Genomic DNA, 23,618 nt, shown 5'->3' with positions numbered 1-23,618 from the left:
TGAAACAACTTAAGTACCCCAAATACTTTTATTAGGGCTATTCAGGGACATTACATTGATCCCCAATGTTAGTGCATCTTTTTGGGGGTTCAGACTGATTTCCCCAATTCTGACAGCACTTTCTGCCTGTTCCGACTTCGCGGCTTGCCGTTTTCACGTGGTTTGGAACTGAATACAGTGAATAGTGGGGGCATGCACAATAAGTTTCCGTGTCCAAAACACGCAATGAAGGCGGAAAGTCAGGCAGGTGAAACTTTTTTGCGGACACAAAACTAATTGAATAAGGCCCTAAGTTTCTACCTAGTATTCTGAATTTCCACTAACTAAAATTCATCTTTATTCAATAGGAAATGAGATAGAATATTCACAAAAGTATATGGAAAAAGTATAGGTAAGGGAAGGAATTGAGACGTCTCTCATATACCTAATCATGCAGTTCATTTTATGTCTTTAAGATATATTATACCCTGAAAAAGCTTCACCTGCAATTCCAGCCATACGATTCTCTGTGTGTATAAGCTACATGGATGATTGTACATGTACAGTATATTAAATAAAGTGATGGTGCCCAAACACACAGTGATTCTGATGGCAACTGGGCCAATTTGACATAAACTGGCTGCAAATTGCAGACATAGGAGCTAAACATTAGATAAAGAATGATGGGAATCTGTAATTTACTGTCCGCCCAGATCCATTGACAGTCGGACAATGGTCACATCTGACTGAGGGCCTGATTCAGAGATGTATGCTAACCCGACCGTTAGCACACATCTCCGACTGTTAAGCTGGCCACACATCTAAAGATCTGTCCAACCAGCCAGCTAGTTGATTGGTTGGAATGAAAATCTGGTAAAGGATGAAAGCAAATGACAATCAGCAATTTGCTCCCAAACGCTGGGAAATGGACCAAAACTGTTGTTTGAACAAATTATTTGGATCAAACATTTAACAAACTTGTCTGACCGACCATTTTCATCTGTTTTCTGGCATTTAGGAACAAATTGCTGATCATCATTTACTCCAATTCCTTACCAGATTTTCATTCCAACCAATCAACAAGTTGGCTGGTTGGATGTAAGTTGGTCTAGTGTGTGGCCAGCTTTAGAAGATTGTGCATGTACAGGAGGTGTACTGTGCATGTGTAGCTCTCCTTCTGCAAGTCCACTCGCAGTGTCTCCCAGCCGCAGGCTCTTTGTCAGGTGGGAGGTAGCGTTCCTAGGCAGCGTTCCCGGAAATGGGGGCAGATTTCCTGGCCCCGCAGGCTGCCAGGACCCGGTCAGGCTGCGGTAAGCTTCAGCTACCACAGGCTGGTCAAAGTGGAAACCATTGAGACCGATGGTGATCCCAGGCTGCAACCTGGGATCGCAGATGCAGCAAGGAGGTGTCTGTTTCCTACAGACCCCTCCTCCTGCATTTGCATTTTAGATGGATGGAATTGCACAGCGACCTGTGTGCTGCTCTGCAATTCTGTCCATCACTGAATCAGGCCCTGAGTAGGCAACCATTGTCTGATTGTCTGGGTTGAACAGGTCACCATTAGTGCACTCAAAAGTTTTAACATTTACTAAAATTTTAACATTATATGACTATTACAAAAACCAGTCGTTTCCAAAATATATGTAATATATAAGTATATATTATATTAATAAAAATATAACACTTCTGGCAATTAAGGAATTAAAATGAAATGTTACAAATAGAAAAAGTAAATAAAGTAACTGTTCTATATATATATCATAAAATAAATACAATTACACAGTGTTTGACAATTATACTCATTTACACTCATTAAATATTTATAAGATCCAAAAGTAAGAAAAAGGTTTGCCCAACTGATCTTTCATAGAATAAACCCTTATAAGCATCGACTTGGTGCCCGCTGACAGGACAATCCAGCTGTTCGCTAAAATTAGAGCATTCTTCTACAGTCACAGGTATGGTCCAATTGGGTCTTCGATATCACAGCACTGGATGCCAATGCCGCGGCGGCTGTGCCAAAATATGCAAATATCACGGCCGCCAAGATCTGTATTTAGACGCCCACCGGCGACTGCGTACAAAGATGTGGCATCGGTTGCAGATCAATCGATCATCGGACTTCTGAGTAACCCTATGGTCGCACAGATGCCGGAGTTATTTTTACTACATATGGTATCGCAGTTTCTGGCTGAAATAACCTTCCACCGGTCCCCCCCGGGGGTCCCTAAACCTAACCCCCATCCCCAGGCTAAGTGTTATACTTACCCGTATCGGACGATCAGGATGGCAGGGGTTGGTCTTCCGGCATCGGGATTAACATAGGCGTCGGCATTTTGCCGCCTATCTTAAATCCCTTGTCGGGCAGGATGAGTTGGAATTGAGACCGGCGGCATCGTGTCCGCTGGTCTATTAACTACATCCCTTTCAAAATTACCTAAATGACCAGAAAAATCTCAGCTGTATGAGCGACTTTCATTCAGTAGCATATGAACATGCATCTCAGGCACTGTGACTCCTCTTTATCTTACCTGCAGGGTAGGAGAGCTGTGGATGTTGGGAAAGGAGAGGGGGAAATACACCCAGAGTATAAGGCCTTTGTTTGAAAGGTGGGAAAGTGGCGAATCAGACTCACTGTTTTCCTTCCAGAAACGAGAATGGTGGAGCCTGTAGGCGGCTTTCAGAGACAGGAAAAAAGCTAACCATCTGCAATAGATCATAGCATGTATTTGTCATTAAAATTACTTGAAACAGGTTTTTAATGTCCTGTGCAATGAGATTGTAACATACCTGATCCAAGGGTAAACCTAAAACATCACCTATGGACTTACATCGGCTATGGTCATAACTCCCTTCTTTCTCCAAACTAGGTTTCAAAATGACCCAGTTAGAAGAGGTTAAATAATTTGGACAAAGCAAAGTGAACCGAGAACCCACAGACAATAGCCACAAGGGTGACTGCACACTGTGATTGCAACAGGTTATCGGTGCCTAATGGTACTTCTTTACAACTGCCCACCTATATGTAATTGTTTCGCTTGAATAAATGTTGCTGATAATGATTCCAAAAAAATTCCCAAACAATCTCCTGGTAGGGACGTGTGATATAACACCACAGTGTGTATTGTTAGGTGATACATGGTAATTGGTGTGAGAAAGGGAATTCAACCTCATCTTAAAGTAGCAGTAAGTCACATTTCATTAGGAGGGATTTATTCTTGGTCAACTAGAAACATTTAAAACAAACTTTTATTCTAAAATAAGTTTCACAAAATAATGGTGCAATACCTTTCTAGCGAAGTGAAAAGGTGATAAGATATGACCATGGTCACTAAGGTCAGATGGTCACACTTAAGCCACACAAAAAGAGGGAGACTATGATTGTGCAACCACATCGTCTTAAGCTGGGTACACACTGGCCGATATATTGGTTGATCAATTGATCAGCCAATATATCATGCCCCTGTCGGCTAGTGTGTACAGACGATATGTCATATCGCATTGGCTGTGCTGCACAGCCAATGAACAGATATGTCTGCAGACATATCTGTCCATCGGCAAGTGAGTACAGGCGATCAGCCGATCGCCCATACCCAGGGGTGCAGAGAGAGGGGGGGGAGCAGCGAGTGGGTACTACTTACCCGGCTCCGGCACAGCTCCCCATCCACAGCAGCCCAGCACACGCTGCTGTGTGCTGGGCTGCACGGTGAGACTGTCCGAGGCTGCTAAAGCAGCAGCCCGAGCAGTCTCCTATGTCAAAGGGTGAGTGAGCGCGCTGATCGCGCTCCCCATTTGCTGTGCACCGGGCTGAGGGGCACACAGCGCCCCCCTCCCCAGTGCCGCAAATGGGGTTTTACCCCTTGAAGGGGGTGTGGCCACGCATTCCACGATTAGGCCACGCCCCTACACGCCCCCTGGTCACCGGGACCTGCGGGCAGGCACAGATGGTTGCTCAGTGTGCACAAACCACCATCACCTGCAGATATATCTGTACAGTGTGTACCCACCTTAAGGCACAGCTATTACCTAACACATTGACAGTCTCAGCGTAGAGTTTCCAAAGATCACCTCATCTGGTAATGCAGGAACTGGCCTGAGGCAGTGCATTGGGTTTTGGTACTACTGAAAATGAAAACTCTGCATCTAAACCAGCAATACTGCCTATGGGGTTAATTCAGAGTTGTAAGCTACCCGACTGTTTGCGTACAACTCTGATGTATGAAGATCTGCGCGTGTGCAGATCTCCTTCTACTCACAGTATACAGATGCCGCAGCCTGATTGACAGCCATTTGGGGGCGGCATGGCCATAAGTTAACTGGCTCCGGCTGCATGGAAACACCGGCTCCTATGAGTAACCTGAAGGTTACGCAGAGTGATCCGACGCTGCGGCCTTGGACGCAGCAGTGATTCACAAAAGCTGGCAGGAGACATCTATTTACACAAGACTCTATGCTAAAAGCACAGAACTAGAAAGGTAACGTGTGACCAGGACTTTAGACAGGGTTAGCCGCCATACATGTCCAAACCATGTCTTCTTGAGTGCGGCAAGCGCTATAATAAATGGGAGCACAAAATAGTTGAATTGCTACATGGACACCCATTAATTATATGGCACCCAAAACAATTGAATCGTCCCCTATAAGACTGTAAACAAGGTTTAAATTCATGACTGGCGGTTTTGTTATATATAATTTCTTACTTTTTACCTGTTAATTGAATTTAAATTAACGTCATTTATTTTTGTTTATTTATTATATTTGCGCTCCTTTCTTTACCTAATATACAGTGAATCTTTATCATAGGGAACAATTGAGTTTCCAACTTACTGCTTTTGATATCAGATTTGGTTAATTAATCTCTTTTTTTGGAAATTTGAGCTATGCAGTAATTCTTTAACTAAAGCTGGGTACATACTGTGCCAACAGCTCCGCCAACAGGCGGATCCACCGACACAGTGGCCAATCAGGTAAGCTATACAGACTTACCGATCAGCTGCTCGATGCGTGTTCCCTGACATCACTACAGGGAGGGCATTTCAATTTGCCAGTCACAGGCGGTTCCTGCAGCAAGTGTACGGGTGGTCGGCTGACCGCCCATTCACACAGCCAGATACATCTACAGAGCACATGCGATAGGTCTGTGAATGACATCGTTCAAAGTAGGGATGTGCAGGCTCGTATAGGTTCGAGTTTGCACATTGAGTTCGGATTTTTCCCTCCAAAAAAACGGAACTCAGAAAGAGGCTAAACGTCATCTTACATGGACGAACATCATCATTCCTGGACTTGTCCAGGAATGATGATGTTCGTCCATGTAAGATGACGTTTAGCCTCTTTCTGAGTTCCGTTTTTTTTGGAGGGAAAAATCCGAACTCAACGTGCAAACTCGAACCTATACGAGCCTGCACATCCCTAGTTCAAAGACATATTAGGGGTACAGACCAGCCGACGCACTCATGATATATCGGCCGTTCAATTGAAAGGCCAATATATTGCCCAGTGTGTACGCAGCTTATTGTGGGTGTTTTATTGATTATACTGTACACCAGGGAGTGTGTGTGTGTGTGTGTGTTTTTACGTGAGGAAATGGCATTTATTATGTAATGGAATAATAAAGAGTAGCCACGGGAGAGCAGTCAGTGCTAAATGCAGGGCATAGGAAAGATTAACGTTACGCTAACAGATTTGTCCGCATACATCTTACCTCCGTGCGCTACAAGTCGCGTTACACAGAACGTGTGAGTGCTGTGCAACTCGGTAGCATTGAGAGTCTTTTCGTGCAACTTTTTAAATTCAAATGCGTCTTATTCGCAAAGTGATGCTGGAGGGCCGCTTATCGCCTAACCCTATGCTATGGGGAGAGTAAAACTGTTGGGGCTTTTTTGTGTATCCATATTGTTGAAATGGTTTCCTATAGGTAAGAGGAGCTGTTAGTTACACCCTAATAGAACATGGATTTAGTCATTAATTCATCATTGTTGGATATTTTTGAGGGGGCTTTAAGGTGTGTTTGATGAAAATGTGCTTGTCCATGTGTACTACAGTACAGATGTGTCCACATACATCTTACATCAGTAGTGCCAAACATCCTTTCATATGATGCAAATAGGATGCACAAGCAGCTTCTGCTGATTAAAATGACATGTGGCATGCCTATAGCCTGTGTGTGTCTGTATCTGCATGCCCTATGCTACGTTACAGTGTCACAGCCGCTGACATGAAAAAATGTTTGGCGCTACAGAGGCACGGCATGGCGCGACTAGAAGGGCTGCTTAAAACACAAGGAAGTAAGAGTGTTTATAATCTATTTATACTGTACATGTAATGAAATCACCACCCACTTGCTCACAATATGCACTACACCAGTGACAAGGCAGTATTACTAAATAACCTTAGTTAGTGAGAAGAGATCATTTTTGCTGCAACTGCTTTAATTCAGCTATCCAGTCCCCGGTGCAGTGTTTATGCTATTTGGTGGGTCCATATTGCCCTGCATATACGCCCACTGCTCCTCTGAATGTATGAGAAAAGAAAGCTCTGGCACGAGCCAGGAGAGCACTACCATATCTGAGCTAAAGCAGAACTGGCCTATTTTGCCAGGCAGCAGGGACCCTATGCAGCTTGTAAAACAGCAATTCAACCATTGCTAATGATCAGAATTTCCCTGTATATATACTAAAGTGGCAGATGGCACCAGAAGCATAACACAACATAAGCGCCTAGTTCGGAGACTAGCTTGGTTATTACAGGGTTAATATTTTCTAGGGAGTGTATAAATATACGTTTGTGGACTTTACTTCTCTCCTTAGAAATCCCCTCCAGCCCTGCCTATATTGTTTGTGCTTGGTCTGTCATTGTTGTTAGTGGTTATGCATTCTAAAGGTGCGTACACACTAGGCGATCAGGAAAGACAGTACGATTACAACATCATAATCGTACCGTCGTTCCTGATCCACTGTAGTGTCTGCACTGAACGATCAGTCGTTCAGTACAGACACTGTCCATCATTCCTGAACATGCCAATCTGTCGTTATCGTCAGGTTGTGCTGCATGTTCAGGCGATGGACAATGTCGGAAATGACCAGCGGGAGCACGCATTGCTGGTCGTTTCCGACATTATAGTGCACGATTTGTGCACGATTACTGAGCGACTGCACGATTACGATGTCGTAATAGTGCAGTCGCTCGGTAATATCGCCCAGTGTGTACCCACCATAACTCTTCCTTTAGCTTTCCTGAGCAGCATGGCTAGTAGGGAAAACACTGCTCATATAAGCTCACAATCTATAGGGGATATGGGTGGACACAATGGGGAGAAGAAGGCAAAGAGTGCAGAATTAGGAGGGGTGGTAATCTAGAATGAAAAACATTAGTTTTAAGGGTACACGTGGAGGCCGGGGGGCTGAATGAAAGTCTAATGGAACGAGGGGAAGTGGAGGATATATATTTACACTTCTATGTTTGCATCTTACCTGGCTAGATGTCCCTGGAGCATCAGGATTGCCATCTCTGCCGGAGAAATATTAATGAAACGAAGAAAAGAAAAGCAACTTTCTTGGTCTGACCCTGTGGGTTACAATGTGAGGGCATGTCAGCACCAAGATGGTGATCTAGTTCTGAGTTGCAGCTAAAGCTCATACTATAAAGTCCACTGGCTTTCTTATATCTGTTTTTCAGCCTTAAGGCAATTGTAAATTCGCTAGGAAGGATAATCAGTTAACAAAATGGCATTATTGGTAGAATAAATTCCCAGATAGACAATTGCAAAAAGAAAATGTTTACATATTTTAACTAACTGTATTGCGTTACATGACTGAAGCCATTACATCATATATTAGCTATCTGTATTGCGTTACATGACTGAAGCCATTACATCATATATTAGCTATCTGTATTGCGTTACGTGAATGAAGCCATTACATCATATATTAGCTATCTGTATTGCGTTATGTGAATGAAGCCATTACATCATATATTAGCTATCTGTATTGCGTTATGTGAATGAAGCCATTACATCATATATTAGCTATCTGTATTGCGTTATGTGAATGAAGCCATTACATCATATATTAGCTATCTGTCATGCGTTATGTGAATGAAGCCATTACATCATATATTAGCTATCTGTCATGCGTTATGTGAATGAAGCCATTACATCATATATTAGCTATCTGTCATGCGTTATGTGAATGAAGTAATTACATCATATATTAGCTATCTGTATTGCGTTATGTGACTGAAGCCATAACATCATACCTTAGCTAACTGTATTGCGTTATGTGACCATTACAAGATAAATTATCCTCTGAACTCTCTGGGACATATAAATGTGAAAATAGGCTATTAGTCCCAAAAGGTCTATTTTGCAAGTAAGTATGCACACTATAGCAGAGTATCCAACAATCAATTGTACAGGGGAGCATGCATATGCTTTTCACCGTCTATGCCTGCCTCACCCCTGCCACAATAGCTTTTTACTTCATTCAGTTTTAAGTCAGCAATGGGGTCAGACGGAAGTACAGGGTTGAAATTTATCACTCAAATTGTTCTATAAACATAGTGATTATAAATAATACAGTAGCTAACATTTGTTTAATAAATAGAATACTAACCAACTTTACAATCAGCAGGTAGGACATGCTGAAAGCTAAAAGTGACAAAGGAAAGGACACAAAGAAAAATATAAAATGTTGTAATGTGTCAATATCACACTAGCAGCACTTACTGTTTCTATGGAAGAGCGATTGCTGAACGTGATCAGGTGCAAATGGAGAAAGCAGGATGCGTAACCACCTAAATACAATGAGAAAGTCAGGGTATGATAGAGAGCTCTGTAAACTTGACAATTTCCTATACAGCATACATACCGTAGGTGCCAAAACTTCATATACATCAAGTAAAAATGAATACAAGGAACTTTTCTTTTGTTTGTCTTCTTTAACTGTGATAAGTATGTTTTGCCCAGTATGTGCAATGCTTGTGTTAAAATGTGGCATCAACAGTGTCAATATAGTTTCTGCCTATCTAAAAGAGAGGTGTGTGTGTGTGTGTTCCTTTAATGAACTAAACAGAAAAACATTTTGTTGTTAAAATGTAGTTTTCAACAGAAAAATAAATAGTAATATCACTCAGTCCATATCACCATATCTATGCTCACCTGTTTCGTGAGTAGTTTACACATTCTAAGTTTCCTTGTCGGTACAGGAACTTAGAAATCCGGTATGGCCTTATCGCTAGGTAAAAGGGAGACCAGGTTTCTTGGCGTTCAAACAGTTCAGAGTGATTGCACACCTGGTATGGGAGAGAGACATTTAGTTATTGGCGGGGATCACACTGGGGACATTTACGCTGGAATGTCACATTACCTCGCTAGCCCATCTGACTGGGCTACAGATCTATCCGAGTAGTTACACTTTCCATCCAAGAGCCATGGCTTGCAACCAACTTTTGGATTTTACTACCACAGCAAAGGATGTAGCAATAATGTCGACACCTGCAGAATGTCAACAAGTTCACAATGTCGACGTCTGAAATGTTAACATTCTGCAAGGACTGGCAGCGGGAGTTAGGGTTAGACTGCGGGGAGGTTTGAGTTAGGCACTAGGGGGGAGGGACAGCAGTGCAAGACCCTAGGGGGAGGGACAGCAGTGCAAGACCCTAGGGAGAGGGACAGCAGTGCAAGACCCTAGGGAGAGGGACAGCAGTGCAAGACCCTAGGGAGAGGGACAGCAGTGCAAGACCCTAGGGAGAGGGACAGCAGTGCAAGACCCTAGGGGGAGGGACAGCAGTGCAAGACCCTAGGGGGAGGGACAGCAGTGCAAGACCCTAGGGGGAGGGACAGCAGTGCAAGACCCTAGGGGGAGGGACAGCAGTGCAAGACCCTAGGGGGAGGGACAGCAGTGCAAGACCCTAGGGGGAGGGACAGCAGTGCAAGACCCTAGGGGGAGGGACAGCAGTGCAAGACCCTAGGGGGAGGGACAGCAGTGCAAGACCCTAGGGGGAGGGACAGCAGTGCAAGACCCTAGGGGGAGGGACAGCAGTGCAAGACCCTAGGGGGAGGGACAGCAGTGCAAGACCCTAGGGGGAGGGACAGCAGTGCTAGACCCTAGGGCATAGATTCTTAACCTCGATCCTCAAGGCACACAAAGTCCTGGTTTTAGTGATATCCATGATTGTGCACAGATGGTTAAATCAAAATAACTGTGGCACTAATTAAGTCACTTGTGCTCAAGTATGGCTATCCCTAAAACCTGGACTGTTAGTGTGCCTTGTGGACCGTGGTTGGGAACCCCAGCCCTAGAGGGAGTGATCGTAGTGCTGTGCCTTGGGGGAGGGATAGTGTTAGGCTATGGAGGGGGAGGATAGGGTTAAGCTATGGGAGGGGGAGGCTTAAGGTTAGGCACTAGGGGGGGGCGGCTAGGTGTTAAAGGTTAGACACCGCTGAGCCACCGGACACTTCGCACCAGGTAAGTCACCACTAGCCCACCAGGAACCTTTTGTCGATATTCTAATCATGTCGACATTTCAACACAGTTGACATGATGAATGTGTAGGTGTCAAGCATATCAACATTATCATGACATTATGAATACTGACAAAATATACCACATCCCACAGCAATAAGTGCAGTATTAAAATGTTTTTCATTTGAATAAGTTAGAATAATAAAAATGGATCTATTACTATTTATCTCACCTTTCGGAACTGCATGACCAAGTTCATGAGGCTGCTGGTGGTGTTCTGTGCTTGCTGAGTGGTACCCATGGAGGACTGGAGAAGGTCATCAATAGATATTTTATTCTTAAGTGCCTGATAGAGCAGCTTCTGGCGACTGGTCAGATTGCAGTACATCAGGATTTCAATCTAGAATACCAAACAAGTGTTGTTGATCGTCTTGCAGCCTATGGCCTGATTCAGAGATGGAGGCTCGCTATAAGCTCAGCCGCTGCGTGTGCTAAAATATGCAAAAGCAGCAAAAGGTATCTTAAGAGAACAGACGCCAACTGCCGGCGACTCTGATCCGCTGCTGTGTCCAAAGCAGCATCAGAACAGCAACATCTGAGTAACTCCGGATGTCCGGCAAAATCACACTGTCAGGGTTCAGTGAAACTGCGTCCAGTGGCACCGCCATGCCCAGAACAAGGGACAGACATGCTCCCACTTTCCGGAAGGCTTCCTGCTACTGCCCCCAAATGCCAGCAGCACATCAATCATGCTGCAGACACTGGGGCACTGCGACAGACATCGCAGGAACATATCTGCACATGTGCAGTGCGGCTCCTGCGTATGCGCAGATCTGCAAACATTTACGTAAATCTCTGAATAAGGAGGGCCTAATGTTCAGATGCTCTTGCATTCATATCTCACCATAGCCTCACCTTGTCAGAGAGCTCATTCTCCACATCCTTCTTGATTCTCCTGAGCATAAAGGGTTTGAGGATCATGTGTAACCGAGATAACTGGTCTGAAAAATCAAGAGAGAATAATTAAATTTTCTTTGCAAACTAGGGACAAGGGAGTCACCAAAAATGAGACCCCTCCAGAAGGTACATAGGGCCTGATTCCTTACCGATCTCATTGCGATTACGCACGCAGACGACCGATTTTTGCAAACTAAGCATGCATCGCAGTGCGCGAAGGCTCCACTGCAATCACACTGCTGCGCAGACCCATCGCAGAGTGATTGACAGTAAGTGACCGTTTGTGGGTGGTGACGGGGGTGTGGTTGGGGAAAAGCAGGCGTGTCAGTGCATTTTAACGCCGTTACAGGGGCGTGCATAAATTAGCTATTGCGATGCCATACACAGCATGGGCTGTCACTGCGTGCAATGAAGTTAGCAATTCCTGAGTGAGGTCAGACCTGTTTGTAATTATGCGTGAGGCTACGATTGTACTCAATGTTACCAATGGTTTCGCAGACTTGCAAAAGTATTACGGATGTGAGTAAGGGGAAGTGGGCGTCCTTATGTTGTGCTGTGACGGCATTGTGATTGCAAACACTAGCATTTTGCAGTGGGTCTGAGTGCGTAGTCGCAGCTGCGATCGCAATAGTGATCCATAATGAATGAGGCCCATAGTGGGACTCCTCCTTGGTGTCTGTCAGTAAGACACGTACAGACACCAGTGGGGGAAATATTTGGCTACCATGGAGAATTTCAGCAAAATGTAATTAAGGGTAATAATTTTCCAATTTCCTATTCAATCTCCATGGCAGCCGTAATGAATGGGACTTACTAAGCAATATATGAAGCAAAGAGGGTGGGATGAGCATAATTTATGACAAGAAAGTACAGCAAAGAGATTCTTTATTGAATGATAGCTTGAAGGATTTTCTGAGCATCAGATGTCTGGGAAAGGTGTGAGGAGATGACCACACTGCTGCTTTACATGGGCTGTCTGCTGAGGCCAGAGCAATGACAGCACCCTTGTAGAATGAGCCCTTATGACCCCAGCAACTCATGTCCCTGTTACACCCTGTAAGTCTGTGCAAAGCGTGTCCTTGCCGACATCTTATAGGAGGGACTGCCAGATATCTGCTATCCATGGAAAAAACACCTGACTTTGTCTAATCCACCCAGAACAAAATCACAATCTATGGAATAGCAGCAGAATCAGGATCAAATAGTTGTGCTTTGCATCAGACAACGAATGCTTTGACAAAAGACTTAAGGGGCCTATCCATTACACGACTTTGTGAACAATCCGACGTTTTGGTCGCATTGTTCACAAAGTTGTGGTATGGATAGATGGCAAGGACCAGCGATGCACGTGCATGCTGGGTCCTTGCCGACCCCAACTATCTACTGAACATGCCCGTCAACCTGACGACGCTCGTCAGGTTCGGCATATTCAGAGATAGGAGGTCGGGCTCCTCACTGAATGACGTTCAGTGAACGCTGTTCAGTGCCGCCACCGCAACTCGGCGACCTGAAGGTCTGCACGGTAGACGTTAAGTCTTTCAGGTCGCCTAGTGGACAGGCTCCTTTATTTGCGGCTTAGCAAAGACAGCTCAATGTCTACACCCTCACAGACTGGGTGTTTGGATTGAAATGTAAAATCATTCCCTGATGCAGGAAATTCACTTAAATACCAGAGGACAAGGCTATTACAGAAGCATGTCCCTCGCCACACTAACCACGGGTGGACTGTCCAAAATGGGTTCCGGACTATAGATAGACCGTAATTAGATAGGCACCAGATGTTAAACATTCAATATTTCGACAGGGACAAAAGTCAGACACACTAAAGTTTGACATGTAAAAAGTTCAACATGAAAATGGTCGACACTTTTTTTTTTTTTGTTTGTTAGGTTTAGGGACTTACCTAGACAGTTAAGGTTAGGCACCAAGGGGAGGGTTAGGGTGAAGATTAGGGCTAAAAAATAAAATAGAAAAAATTGTCGACCATTTTTGTGTCAACCTTTTGTCCCTGTCAAACATCTGGTGTCTATCTAGACATTGTCTATCTAATTACTGTCCATCTGTTAGAGCACACCCGTCCAAAATGACTTCTTTCTAGATCTTCTGGGAAGGAAAGAGGGAATATAGATACCTTAGTTGAAAGCTCCATGAAATTGATAGAGCACCTATTCCATTTGTTTTGGTGTCCCTATGACGGGAATAAAACAGAGTTCTCTTGGTGGTTGAGGATGTAGTCATCAAATCTATTTAAGTGCAAACTTCTGTAGTAAGAGTTGAGAAAACAAGAGATATGGTAAGAACTTACCTTTGTTATCTCTGTTTCTACGAAGTCCATAGGGTCCACAGGGTTGACCTTGGGGGTATAGGTTGGGAACCAAATCCGGGCACCACGCAGTTAAAGCTTTTAGCTCCCAGGATGCACTGGGTCCACTCTCCCTATAACCCCACCCCCAAGCCAGAGGCACCTCAGTTTGTAAGTAGCCAAAGGCCGGAGGAGGAGAGAAAAAGAGAGAGAAAACTGGAACACTCAATAACCATACTCACCGAAATGGGAGACGGAAAACCGGTGACCAGCCACACAGCCCATATGAAGCCAGGTGCGTCAGGGCGGGCGCCCTGTGGACCCTATGGACTTCGTAGAAACAGAGATAACAAAGGTAAGTTCTTACCATATCTCTTGTTTTCTACTTCAGGGTCCATAGGGGGTCCACAGGGTTGACCTTGGGGATGTCCCAAAGCAGTTCAACCAAGGGTGGGGACGCTCCTGTGCTGAGAGGAGAATCCGTCGCCAAAAAGGAAGCATCCTGAGAGGCAAAGGAAACCAATGCCTAGAACCTTAAAAAGGTGTGGACAGAAGACCACGTGGCCACCTAGTAAGGCAAAACAGCCGAGGCGCCACAGCGAGCCGCACACGAGGGTCACATGGCCCGAGAAAAAACAAGCATCAACAACAGGAAGGCAACCCATGGGTAGGCCCCTGAGGAAGACCTACGAGGCCATCCAAGCCAACATTTGGTTATAGGCCGGCCATCATTTCCTGTGAAAACCAGAAATCTCAGACCACCAATAAGGAGTCCGATTTCCGTAAGGAACCTGAACGGATCACATAAATCCAAAGAGGCCAGACCACAGTCAATGAGGCCACACCAGCCGAGAGGACTGGGGACAGAATGGCCGTACCATAAGTTCCAGAATAATATGGAACCTGAAAACCACTAAGAAGAAACACAGGGCGAGAGCAACTCCCACCCTGACATGATGCCCTCCAGAAGAGGGAGCCACATGAGAACGCTCCCAATTCAGACACTCTCCTGGTTGATATAAACACCCTGAGAGAAAGAGAGAGCCTAAGCAATAGACCATGTAATGGCTATCACAACCAGCGGTTCCATTGACTGTCCCCGGAGGTAACGAAGAACCACTACTTACTCCCAAGGAGTCCCTAGGGAGGACAAATGGAGGCATAATCAAGAAAACACTCCAAAGGATGAACTGGATACCAGAGTGAAGCAATTCCATATCTTAACCATACTGACAGTGTAGAGATCCGCACTGTCAGGAAGACCAGGCCAAGTGTGAAACCCAAGCCAGCCGGAAGGAATGCCAGAATATCTGGAAATCCTGGACACCGGAGGATTGTATCGACAGGTACAATACCATAAGATTTATGGCTGCCACAGTTTGTGGTAGGTCCCAGCAAAAGCTGATCCATGTGCTCTAATCATTCCAACGATGACAAAGCCAGGGAAGCCGTAAGACCACTGTAAGGACACAGTCAAAGACAAACGACCCAGGTCCAAGGCAAAACCAAGGACCCTGAGACAACAGGTCCGGGCAGTGAAGCATCAGGGATGGAGTATCGATGTAGAGACTCCGAAGATCCAAGTACCCCTGACATCTGGGGCAATCAGGAGCCACCAGCAGGAAAGCATCTCCGTCTCGATTGAAAACACTTCCAAAGACCTCGAGGAAGAAGGGAGACCGGAGAACACAGGTACACAAAGTGGAAGGACCACTTCACCGACAAAGAGTCGCTGAAGTTTGCTTCAGAATCCCCAGAGCTGAACTGTAACACCATAGTGTGATAAAGTCAGAAGGCCATGAGGAACACCTCAGGGGGGCCCCCCCTGCTCACCAGGAGATGAAACCTCTCTTGGGGAAGAGACTAGTCCCCGGGATGCACGTCGTGACGGCTGAGGACTCCCGCTTCCCAATGGCGAGCTCCTGAAATGAACGCTGCCGAGATGGTCGGGAGGAGACCCTCGGACTATGTCCGAATATGTGACATACCTGTCATTGCCACCCAACGAACAGTGTTGCTAAAAAGGAAGCCACTGTCCTGACCCTGTCGGACTGAACCTTTTCAGGTTCACCGGGAAACAAGAGTTATGCCAGAGTAAGTTAATTGACAGGGTGGAATCGACAGACGTCCAACTGCACTGAAAAGGATTCGATCCAGACACTGTCCCTAGCAAAGAAAACCCTGGACGAGATGGCCATAGCCACCCGGACAGGGACAGACTTGCCTCCGGAGAGAGCATCATCGTTTGAACAGTTATCCGACAGAAAAAACTCATTCCATCTGGAGATGAGCCAATTATGGAAAGGCCTGGAATGGAACTGAGCCCATTCCACCATGCATCCCAGAGTGTAAAGACATCTGTCGACTGCGCAGACAACCATGTACTCCTAATGGAAGAGAGGAGATTCCGTCTTACGCCAGAAGAATTCTCAGATTCTGAGAATCCAGCAGGGATCCTAGATGAAGAATACCCAGAGAGGGATGCAGGGAGGACTTTTTCCCCGTTGATTAAACGTCTGCACCCTGAAGAAGTCACAGTCATCCTGACCTGGCCGTAAAGTACCCCGGTGATCCCGCTAAGAGCAGGAGGCCGTCCAGGTACAGGAGCATTGGGATATACTGAACAGAAGAACTGTCAGAAAATCCAAAACGCTGGTAAACCCCTGTGGGGCTGAGGACAGTCCCAACAGGCAGAGCCCGAAAAATTGTAAGTGTTGCTGTGATACAGCAAACCTCAGCCCATGCTGAGGAAAGGTCTCTGTAAGTACCCGTAGGCACGCGTCCTGTATATCCAGTGATACCCTAAAGTCCCCAGGTTCCAAACATCGTATGATGGAGCATAGGGATTTCCTCCTGAGCCCAGGTAGCTTTAGGAACTGGTTCAGGGAATTGAGACAGAGAATAGGCCAAAGAGGACCATTCAGCCACCGCACCAGAAAGAAAACAGAACAACCAGCCCCTCACTGAGATAGTGGGGATGGCCTAATTAGCTCCGCTTACCGCAACAACTGCATAGCTTTCTGAAGGCCCTTGTAAAGAGGGCGTACCCTCCTACCCACGTAGCCGCGGCAACTTGACACTAATACCGGGCGAACTGAGAAAATCGGTATCTCCCAGTTGTAGGCCTGTCCCGTCAGACTGAAGAGATATCCGTAGGTTCAGAAGCAGGATCGGCTGGCAGTCCAGGCCTGCTCGGTACTGGATATGTCGGCCCTTGTAGATGCCGACAGTCTACGAAGAAACAGACCTTTAGGCTGACCCAGAGGACAAAAAAGACTTAACAGACTTAGTCTGAGGCCTTGTAGTGGGCATAGCTGAAAGCGGTAAACTTGTCGTTAGTAATACTGCCAATGTTACTACAATCTTGTCAAGGTCAGGACCAAACAATATCAACCCTAAAGATGGTATCTGCACCTCTGCATTCCCAGAGCGCAGCCATAGGGTATTACGGAGGATACAGTCGCAGCCGGAACTCTGAAAGTTAGGAGACTGGTATCCAATATAGGCATTTCCACCTATGACAACAGCATATATTACGTGAGCGACCAAATACATTTGAACCCCCGACGTGTTGGAGGGGAAAAAACGTTACAAATGCATCAACCCAATATGCACTAGTATTAACCAACCATGCTATAGCCATGGTAGGATGGGTAACAACTCCTGAAAGCAAGTATACTGATTTCAGGCAGAGTTACCACCTACGGATCCGAAGAATCCGACCACGCAGGAATGGGAGGCGTAGTAACGTCTGTAATCAGACGAGTAACACGCCCATCCCCCCCAGGAGGGGCTCGTGATGACCCTCAGGGAATTTGGGACAGGAGGCCAAACACTGTTGTAACACCTCCTATCTGGCAACAGCCAGAGTCCCGCTATGCGATCCACCCGCTAGTCAGCAACAGGTAACCCGAAGGCACGCAATACTGAGGGTGTATGATACAGGTGCAGGTCAACATTCACTCTAACCAGAATGGACCTGCTACCAGCCCTAAAGCAGGGATAATAATACCTGAAATAGGCTTCCCCCCGTGTAAGAGGGAAAGAGCCCCGAACAGTACCCAGTTCACGGCAGAGCCAACTGGGAAGTAACCACAGGGCGTCAACCACGCCAATTAGCGTTTCGTAGAAAACAACATCCACCCAGGGTGGCTGTTGTGGTAATCCCTGCAAGGGGAATGACAGACTATTGTGGCACCAGGGGGAATTCATATACTGCGAAAAACCCCTGCAGGGAGCGGTAGTCTGTGTCACAGGGGAAGAGTGCAAGAAGCTGCGAGATACCCTGAGATGAAAAGGGCAGTATGGTGAAGTAACCCCAAGTGAGGTACAACAATGGGGCCCGCCCGGCGATCCGCAATTGAGAGGATCCCGAGAAAACAAACCGCCCAAGGGGGTCGTGAAAGAGGCCGGCACCAGATGACGCCACATACAGAACCCTTTATGAGTCAAATCCTCCGCACTAACACCTGCAGCACATGACTTGCAGGATAGTAAAAATGGGTGCAGTATAACGCTCTATCTCCTGGTCAGACATATCTGACCAATCTTGGCGGAAATATTAAGCAGCACTATACTGGTCCTGACTGATGCCAAAAATTAGCTGCAGGGACCCATTTTCAGCGTATGCAACACACAGTTCCATCTAAAATATGGCAACGTGCAGCACGCAACAGTATGTGACAAACCACACAAATATTAACAAGTATATAAATGTGAGGTCTCAGAACCACCCTAAGTACAGCTGTATTAGGGCAGATAAAGAAAAGGGATAGATATACACTGACAGGTGAGAGAATAAAGTACAGTCAGCACTAGCATAAGTCACATACAATGCAGATATATACATATATACATAAACATGTCATATAATATACTGCACTATTACACTGCATTCAACTGCCCAGATTCAGTGTCTGGGAAGGCTACAGCGCTGTGTACACTGACCTGATGGTGAGGTACGCAGGGGGACTGGACTCGCTGACATCCTGAGAGATTTCTGCTGCACCACAGAGATAAAATGGCCGCTGGAGACCTCAGAGGAAGCGTGGCCCGCGGAGGAAGCAGCTCAGCGACGCCAGACTATGGATACTGAAAGGCGCGCTGAGCTGAGGGGAGGAGCCGCTGTAACAGGGAAGGCTGCCTCCCCTGGCCGGCTATTAACCCCCGGGACGCCGGCTCCCTGCACCGATCGTTAAGTCCCTGGTGGTCTAGTGGACACACGGAGTATGGGGGGCCCGCCGCCACTGCCGGCACCTCCGGTCTGTCCCCTGAGACCGGAGGCACAGGACTGCATTTGAAATGCGCGGATCACCGCAAGCGGTGATCCGCGACCTTACCTGCTCCCCGTGGATCCGGCAGCAGTCCTGGGCGCCCGCAGAGTCCGGCTAGTACAGACTCTAGGGTCCCGCTGAGATCCCCAGATCTGTACTGGCGTCTCAGCGCCAGCGGGGTGACGGAGCGGCAGCTTAGACGTCCTATGGACAGTCCGACGCTGCCGCTCTGAAGAGTCCAAAGTCCATGAAAAAACTTTGTCCCTAAAAAAATAAAATAAGCTTAGGGGCTGCTAATCAGCTCCCCCTGCGCTAACGGTGACCCGACTCCGGCCGGGCACCAACTTAAACTGAGGTGCCTCTGGCTTGGGGGTGGGGTTATAGGGAGAGTGGACCCAGTGCATCCTGGGAGCTAAAAGCTTTAACTGCGTGGTGCCCGGATTTGGTTCCCAACCTATACCCCCAAGGTCAACCCTGTGGACCCCCTATGGACCCTGAAGTAGAAACAACTTTGAGGAAGGCCCATTCCCATGAATGACCTTGATATGACGGAGGTAACCTGCTATCTTCTTTGCCTGCTGCATGCATTGCAGGAGGGGCGTATTATATTATTTTATGCCCATGATGTTATTATGGAAGTTTTGGTTCTTGTGCCACTTTGGCAATTGATGAAAGCTTTTACCGTGCGAATGTTGTAAAATATAATGAGAAAGCTGAATCGGATGCCGTACTGGCCTCACTTCCACGTTGTTGGTGCACAAACACAGATGTTTTTCCTTCTGTATGCAAGTAGGACAGTGCTCCAACCTTTGGAGCTGGCAAGTAGACATTTGTAGGTATGAGGACATGATTTGGAATCAGTGGTTCAAATCCCGACAGCGGAAGCCCGGTAGGGGTGGAGATCCAGACAGCTAAAAAGGTAAGTATAAATAACCCTATTATCCCTCCTTCAGGGGTGCCTAAACCTAACCTCTCCCCCTAGTGCCTAACCCTAACCTCCCTCTAAGTGCCTAAACCTAACCATCCCGTCCCATGTAGCCGAAACCTAACCCTCCCGGGAGGGTGCCTAACCCCAAGTCCCCCCCCGGGAGCCCTAAAACCTAACCCTCCCCCCCCGCACGGGGCTCTCCGCCCCCGGCTTAACTTCGTTCGGTATGCTGGGCGTCGGGCTCCTGGCGTAGGTCTAATGACAGGCTGTATATTTATTATTTGTGGCTATTTAAAAGAGGAGAAGGCAGGAAGGATGTACGCAGAGAGGCGCACGTTTACTTACTCTCATCAATGGCAGACTTGTTCTCAGCGTGGCTTTCTATATCCTTTGAAAACCATTCGTTGAACTCCTCATGCGAGTCGAAGAGAGTGGGCATAATGAAATGCAGCAGGGCCCACAGCTACAGGAAAATAATACATGTTTACTACGAGAGACATAATATACAGAGTGGCTGCTTGTCAGCAGGTTTGGCCTCAAAATGTAAAGCAGTACTAAAATTAAGTGCAAAACATGCCGGCCTTGTTTTGCACTTAATGCCGCTTTAAATTTTGGAGGTCAAAATCTGCCGTTTCAAGAAGTGTAACCCCCTAGACCTTACAGTTTCTGAAACGCAAATTTTTTTCTATACCAGTGTTGTGTGTGACCAGCACAATAAACATAACAAGATGTTTTTGCTAGTAAAGCATAATAATTGGAGAATAAAATGTTCACAGTGTTGCTAAATGCGAACCAGGTTGGCACGTTTCACATGGGGCTTCTAGGTCAAGCCAAGGACAAAAGGATGTGTGCGTAAACAAGCTACCTCTGGCATGAATTGCAAGATGTTAGGATAAAATTCTCTTGTTATACCACACTGCCACCTGGTGGAAGCATAATGGATTATGTTTAAAAAATTTGGAGATGCAATTAGTGACACTTCAGTATGCAGAAATACCAGGAAAGATACCCAGGTATTCACTGTTCAGCCCTGAAAACACCAGAGAATGTGATCTATGTTTTTCATGATGAAAGGAGCTTTAACTAAGACAGCAAATAATTACCAAGCATATTATTTATTCCACCAATGTTCAGTAATCAGCGATGGGAGAATAATGGGGCAACAAATAGTACTGTATGTTACATAACCACCACCAGCTAATACAATGTTGTTGAGCAGTTAAATTTACAGGTGGTCAATTTTCCCACATTTTCTTCTACTTATCGCACTCAATACACACCTCAGCCATTGTATTCTGAATAGGAGTGCCAGTTAACAGCAGTCTATTGCGACACTGAAACTGCAGCAGGATCTTCCAACGAACACTAAATGTAAAAGAGAGGACAGGTTTAATTTATCAAGACCTGCAGTATTTCAAAATATTGACCAAGTATTTACAAATAGCATCAATAAAGCTGGATACACACTAGGTCCACCGACCTATCTGACAATTGGTAAGTGTAGACACACTTGCCAATCGTCTGCCCGATGTGCAGAGCTTGACAGCTCAACTGGGCAGGTTGCAGGGATCTCCTTCTGGGTCCCTGCAGCATGTATACTGACGAACGGTGGGTCGCCTGTACACACCAGCAGATGACAGATATCTTTCAGATACATCAGCCATCTGCTGTGCAGCAGATCAGATAGGTCTGTCAACACACACGGCGATGCACTATAGATATATTGCCTGTTTCATAGAATTGGTGATATATATTTATCAGTGTGTACCCAGCTTAAGATGAGACCATACAGTTATCTACCACCCCTTTCATCCACGGTTTACTATACACTAGGCAGAGAAATGATAAAGATCTTTTGTCCGAGCTACCTAGAACTGCTCTTCAGGGCTTGGGCCTCATCTAGCACCATGTACTGCCACTTCACCCGCTGGAAGTATTTTACATCTTGCACCACCAACTGGTAACTGGTGATCACCACGTGGAAAGGAGCTTCTTGTGTATACAGCGTCTTCTGAAATTCCAGAAGGAGGGGGAGGGAGAAAGGGAGACGCGTTAGTCTATATCCAAAATATGACGGTGTCTCCTCTACAACAAAACAGTACACAATACACAGCTCAGTTACTCATCCAGAAAATGAGATCTGGAGGAAGAGAATACATTGGCTGGCATCTATAGAAAGTGCAGTGAGCAACATGACCTTTGGACTAAAACCTCCCCCCAAAAAACTAAATAAAAAAAGAAATATTGAAATTTTTTTTACTTTTGGGATGATATTAGGTCAAGATATGTTAAACGAGAAATTATTACTTACCTGTGGTGCCAGGTCCTGTCCAGCCTGGCCTCTAACAGACCAAAACAGGAGCTCCTGCCTCCTGTTTGGGCTGGATTAGTTCACATTGCTAGCAGAATTACTGAAGGTCATACTGTATGTAATTATCAATTAGTTCATCATTTAAAAATATATTCATAGATAATAGTAGCAAATGTCACAGTATAACCCGGTCCTCATGGAACCCTAAAGGTAGGTACACTCGGTACGATTGTGTACCTGCCGATGTGACCCATGATCCCAGGCCAACATATCAGGCGGTCCCATACACACGGTGCGATCCAGTGCCCGACCACCCGATATGCCGGCTCCTGGCGCATAGCACTGCATGGGATCGTCAGCCACATCACCTGACCTTTCTGCATGTTCAAACGGAACGATAATGACAATTGGTCATTCCGATGCGTCAGATAGTTAGCAATATCGTTCTGTGTGTAGGGGCCTTAGCAGTGCATATTTTCCAGATCATCTAGTTGGCGTACAGGTGTGTTCATTGACTAACACAATAGGTCTACAGGTAGTCCTAATTAATCCTGAGGACACTCTGAAAACATGCACTGTTATGATGGGCATACTTAATACAATATCATGCCAATCGGCTAGATAAATGTACAATGTACTTGTTGGATGTGTCAAATCGTCTAGCATGTCTAAAAGATCTGACAATTTGTGAGCTGCCGCATCGGGCAGTGTATGTGCAAAGACAATGGGTTATATTTCACCATAGGAGGGCAGGGGCACTATAATCGCCTGTACCCCGGCTCCTCCACAGTTTACCATTAGCAAGACGACAGAATAAAAAGAGTAGAGTAGCTGGAGTTCCTGTATTTTTGGGTGTACAGTCTGTGGGCCAGATTCAGCTTCAGACGGAACTGAAAAGTTGCACACAAGTATCTCTGAAATTCCATCCTTGCAATTATGGATGCATCACGCCTCCTGCATGAGTTACTTTTCCCAGCTGCATTGTCCAACGCAGCATCGGATAATCTGCGAGAACATCAGCCGGCTAAGTGACCCATGGGCTCACGCAAGCTGGCCCCCGCAGATGAGAGAAAAGAGGCCAGGAAATCTCAGTCATCTGACAGAGATCCTGGCCTCTTCGCTCCCCCCGCCCACCCACAACGGTGGCGACACATCTCCATTGGCAGACGCCGCCCTCAAACTGCAGCAGACTGTCAATCACTGACAGTCTGCTGCTGCACTGTGTGCGTTCACGCAGGACTCGTATGGTCAGGCCCCTGCGCAGATTCCAGACTATCTGGAATCTGCATTCAGCAGTGCACTGCTGAATCAGGCCCTGTGTGTCCTATTTGCACAATGTAAGAAACTAATGGTGCATACACACGGTCAGATTTTTCTTCAGATCTGAACGATAACGATTTATAAA

The 23,618-nt window shown here is 46.1% G+C and overlaps 1 protein-coding gene across 3 annotated transcripts in view; it reads right to left on the bottom strand.

Moving 5' to 3' along the window:
* The window catches only part of LOC148505583 (chromatin-remodeling ATPase INO80-like), a 192,723-nt gene that overhangs the window by 50,378 nt on the left and 118,727 nt on the right, over nt 1-23,618 (bottom strand). For all 3 annotated transcript variants that reach the window (XM_088448045.1, XM_088448044.1, XM_088448042.1), the window contains 9 exons: nt 21,771-21,913; nt 21,183-21,267; nt 20,248-20,365; nt 11,358-11,443; nt 10,675-10,842; nt 9,137-9,270; nt 8,705-8,772; nt 7,452-7,545; nt 2,511-2,685 (listed from right to left, as the gene is read on the bottom strand). In XM_088448045.1, the coding sequence (XP_088304171.1) occupies nt 2,511-2,685; nt 7,452-7,545; nt 8,705-8,772; nt 9,137-9,270; nt 10,675-10,842; nt 11,358-11,443; nt 20,248-20,365; nt 21,183-21,267; nt 21,771-21,913 (1,071 nt within the window). The remainder of the gene's footprint in view (nt 1-2,510; nt 2,686-7,451; nt 7,546-8,704; nt 8,773-9,136; nt 9,271-10,674; nt 10,843-11,357; nt 11,444-20,247; nt 20,366-21,182; nt 21,268-21,770; nt 21,914-23,618) is intronic.

Source organism: Taudactylus pleione, unplaced genomic scaffold (genome assembly GCF_031769625.1).
Source record: "Taudactylus pleione unplaced genomic scaffold, aTauple2 ptg000448l, whole genome shotgun sequence".
NCBI classification, from domain to species: domain Eukaryota; kingdom Metazoa; phylum Chordata; class Amphibia; order Anura; family Myobatrachidae; genus Taudactylus; species Taudactylus pleione.
This window is presented reverse-complemented; position numbering and strand designations above follow the sequence as displayed.